The sequence below is a fragment of the Diadema antillarum genome, unplaced genomic scaffold (assembly GCF_040938485.1).
Source record: "Diadema antillarum isolate AM-2024a unplaced genomic scaffold, OU_Dant_1.0 scf00000025, whole genome shotgun sequence".
Taxonomy (NCBI): domain Eukaryota; kingdom Metazoa; phylum Echinodermata; class Echinoidea; order Diadematoida; family Diadematidae; genus Diadema; species Diadema antillarum.
In genome coordinates this window covers 5,100,001-5,104,300 of record NW_027270914.1, presented here as the reverse complement: position 1 = coordinate 5,104,300, position 4,300 = coordinate 5,100,001, and the positions used below count along the sequence as shown (strand labels likewise).

Here is a 4,300-nt window from a genome sequence, read left to right as displayed (position 1 = left end):
AACTCGCTGTCCTTTATACTCTGTTGGAAAATGAGTTGAAGTACAGGTGCTATTTCTCGAGCTGCTAACTTAAGCGCAGCATTAAGAATATCATCGGGTCCAGCTGCCTCGTTCATGTTGTTGATGTGGAGGTTCTGTAGGAGTTTCTCCACACCTTCTCTTGTGATGTTTACATCTCCCAGCATACCGTGGACATCAAACGCAGCACAACCTTCAAATCTGCACTTCAAAATTAATTCAATTATGTAATTACTGTAACTTCACTCCCGTCCACTCTCGTCGTAGGTCCTATCCCAAGTTACAGATACTTCCAGCTATAGTCAATAGAGGACCCTTCCGAAGTGACGAACACAAGGTACACAAGGTTCTTCATAATACTGTGCACAGAACCTCCTTGGAGGCAGGGAGGTGAGACAAACCCTCACCTCCCTGTTGGAGGACACTCGCGTTCGCGGTCGAGTACCTGCGCATATCAGAGTGAGAAAGAAATGTTATCCTGTTGCCATTGAGTGCCGCATCCTACATACCAAAGTCCCGACTTGGAATGAATATCATCAGTTGTGTAGCCTTGTATCCGTTTTGTAGCGTTATGACTAGACATTTTTCTCCTCTCACATCAAATTAAGAAAGTTTACAGCAATAGCTTTACCATTACAGTGTACTTGACAATCAGTATTATTATGTAAACAGGCAGATACACACAATGTACAAATGACTTGTAATAGATTGCCTTCAAATACGTATCACGAAATTAGTCAGTTAGGTGTATACAGAATAGATACAAATGTGGATAGATAGCGCTATACTTTTAGACCTTTCAATTTGTCCATATTCAGTGTCAAGTAAAGATATGGCACAAACTGTTTTTTCTCGATGACTTTGAAATAAGAAATAAAGTCAAGGAAGCGATGATGTCACAGGTTATCACATGACATCTTCACTGTATCTACTGCCTTTTTGTGTTAATCTCCGCCACTACAATCACTTATTCTAAATGAGACTCAAACTGTCATGACCTCCGTATTTGATAATACTCTATTATTATATCATGTTGAATCCAAGTCACATCTTCATCTTCATGCCACCTGTTATTCATGTCGATCCCCTCTCAACAAAGGATTTGTTCGATTTTCGCGGGGAACCAAATAAATCAACGCTTGGTAAATCCCATATTTACAATGTATACACGTATGATATAATTTAAATGCATTATCAATGACAATAATTGCAGGTATACTATTGACAACTGACGCTCCAAACTAATTAGTCATTTCCAGGCTCTTGCCATAGTATTAGTAACGGTGAACTTTTTCGTCTCACAAAAGCATCTTTGTAATTGTATAGAATAAACTCTTTCAAGAGCCCTTGCAGTGCTGACCCCTGTCAACCCTCGCTGATTCGATGGAACATTATAATTATTATGATCTGAAACGTTGTAAAGAAAGAAACGGTTGTGGTAAACTTTCGGAGGAATTGAAACGAAAAGGGACTGAGGCCATGGCGAACGTCATTTTCTGTTTGCATAACGTGAATATATTATTAGTGCTGTTTCGCGAAGTCATGTGAAACTTTGAAATACTACACTCATGAATCACTTTTGTGGCACATTTGCAGATCTCTCTGTTTGCTATAACCGGTACTCCATTCTTTAGATCCGATATGGACATGGTTTTAGAATTGCACCTACGCATTCCTTATCTCTCAGCTTAGTTATCTAGTCACACATACTATGTAAACATAAGATTTTAAGAGATATCCCCATGTGCATAAAATGTGGGAGTTCTAGTATTATCCACTGGTAAAATTCTCGTCACTGGTATGACCTGCTCGATAAAAAAGAGTACCTCAAATAAAGGAGTTTGGGCAGGACACGACAATAAATACAGGGTGCATCGATCGGCAAGGACAAAAACCGATGAAGTTGACAAAAAGTATAGGTACGTGGAATTTCGAACGGTAAACGCTCGATAATACATGTTTAGATGATCCCTAACCCAAGTTTACAGTCCCAGGGCTCGCGGTGTTTGGTCTGAAAGCCCCGCGAAAAGAGCCACGGTCAGAAACGTCACGGTGACTGTGTATGCACATACACAAAAACACACACGTATGCATCCATACCCAACTGCATAATGCACTCGTGTGTGTGAGACACGCTCCCTTTCATCCAACCGCATAGTAAAGTAGCAACAAACATACCTCATACCTGCTGCATACGCGAACTTGCCGGGAAGTATTCCGCTGCCGAGATCCTTGACCGATATTCGTGGGGAACCGAGCCGAAACAATCATGGTAAAACTCACATTGTTCATGACATCTTAAGATTTTTGCAGAATGTGATTGGTAAATGTGTGTGATAGATGTTTCATGGGACCGTGTCGATTGAATATTTAGCAGTGACAAACAGAAGTTGCACAAAGTTTGCAAAGTTTATGTCGTCTTGTGCTGTGGTGGTGACTGGTATGTGGTTTATACGTCACTGGTGGTACTGCCCTGGTAGCACCTTCATAGCTACCTGGTACTGGTGTGGTAGACGCGGTAGCGGTGTGGATGATGAATGTATGTACATGTATGAGATGATGCAGGCTTATGGCGAGTGTTGTTAGACATGTCAAGTGAACACTTGTAAATCCTCTTAGGATCTGTTTTGAATTACAATTTGTAACCTTATACCAGCTTCTTTTCTCTTGATTTGTTTGAATTGATGTGACTTGCAGTACTGATATGCTCCTAAGTCCTATGGACAGAAAAATCTGTCTGTCTGGAGGAGGAGTTTTGACTATTTTTGACTTTTACGGCCCTCTGTATAAGGGGATTCTGTGAAGCCAGACGCAGTCTCCGTGGAACATAACCCCAACAAGATACATATCGATCTTTCGTCAAATGCTCCTACTGCTATTCAGATAAGATTAAAATCACCTAGACACTAGGTTTGATATCAGACATAGTTCAGTAATACAGAGCTACCAAGTCTCACGCATTCTGCGTGAGACTCACGCATGGCACCCATTTTTCTCACGCATCGGGCGAAGTCTGCAACTTGGGCCTATGATAATGAACATAGCTCAAAAGATTAAAATAATAGTTGCAATTGAAGGTATATTTTCCTTTCGTCTTTCAAAATAAGTAAAAAATAGTCACTTAAGTATGCACCTGATCACATCATTAAGGGCTAAAAATTGAAAAAGCTCCCTACCGTAGGAGGCCACAGGGGGGAAAAACCCCTCCCACACCCTCGCTCGCTGAGATGCCGATTCATGAAAATCTCACTCATAAAAAATTTTTGAACTTGGCATCCCAGGTAATAGTTGTGATCCCGCTTAACCAGTTGTGAAATTAGAAATAGAGTCTTCTGTTTTCATGTTTTTTATGGTCACATTGTCAGAATCCTGTGAGAACCTGTTGCAGAGTGTAGAAGGAGTTGTACATGATGGGGGTAGACTCCTCAAAAATTTACCAAACTAGATTGTTGCTGATGTCTACATGTACCATTGGCCTCTTTATATAGCATATAGAATTTTATATAACATCTTGTCATTGTTGTATACAGCCTTGTGTCATCATGCATTTCATACATTGTACCGCACAAGCTGAAATTTTCTTGGAGGTTTTTACTTTTGATAATTGAATGAATAGCCTTTGTACCGCAAACAAAACATGTAAATATGAAGATGTGTGCATGATGCAAACAATTATAATTTTCTAAAAAAAAGAGAGAAAAGAATCAAGCCATGTGCTGGATCACTGGTACACTGTAGCTGCGATAGTAAATAGTAGGTGTAGCATGGATGTACAGCGTGTAGCTTGTAGCACGCTGCGTGGGTCATAAGGAAGTGATATCCAGGGAGATATCGGGGGTATCAAACCATGTTGTAAATGTGTATGTATGGTAGCTCTACTACACATCGACCACCCTTTTTGAAACCGACTGTGTAGTTTTTGCGCATAGAACGCTTAGTACACGCTGCACTGTGCGCAGAGCACATAAAAATGTATTGGCTTTGACCGTTGATGAGGATGTGTGGGAAAACGCGAAAATTCACTGTTCATTAATGGTTTTAATCAAGGACCAAATTTCGAATGAATATTTCAACCGAATCGTAATGTAATGTCAATGCATTTTCTAAAAAGCTTCGTACAACACGGTGTTCAGTACAACTCGGTTTGTGTGCATTGTCAATGCAAAAACAGTGGTCGATCTAAAAAAGGAGCGGCACTGCGGGGAGCTGAAAAGAGGCCACGCAAATTCGACGGCGATATTTTTGCACTGAAACTTCGAATTGAAAAGGGAACAATGGCATT

At 40.5% G+C, this 4,300-nt stretch overlaps 1 protein-coding gene across 1 annotated transcript in view; it reads left to right on the top strand.

Moving 5' to 3' along the window:
- The first annotated feature begins 2,213 nt into the window (after nucleotides 1-2,213).
- The window catches only part of LOC139733790 (dihydropyrimidinase-like), a 136,802-nt gene continuing 134,715 nt past the window's right edge, over nucleotides 2,214-4,300 (top strand). The window contains exon 1 of the mRNA XM_071644618.1: nucleotides 2,214-2,290. Coding sequence (XP_071500719.1) covers nucleotides 2,288-2,290 — 3 coding nt within the window. The 5' untranslated portion in view covers nucleotides 2,214-2,287. The remainder of the gene's footprint in view (nucleotides 2,291-4,300) is intronic.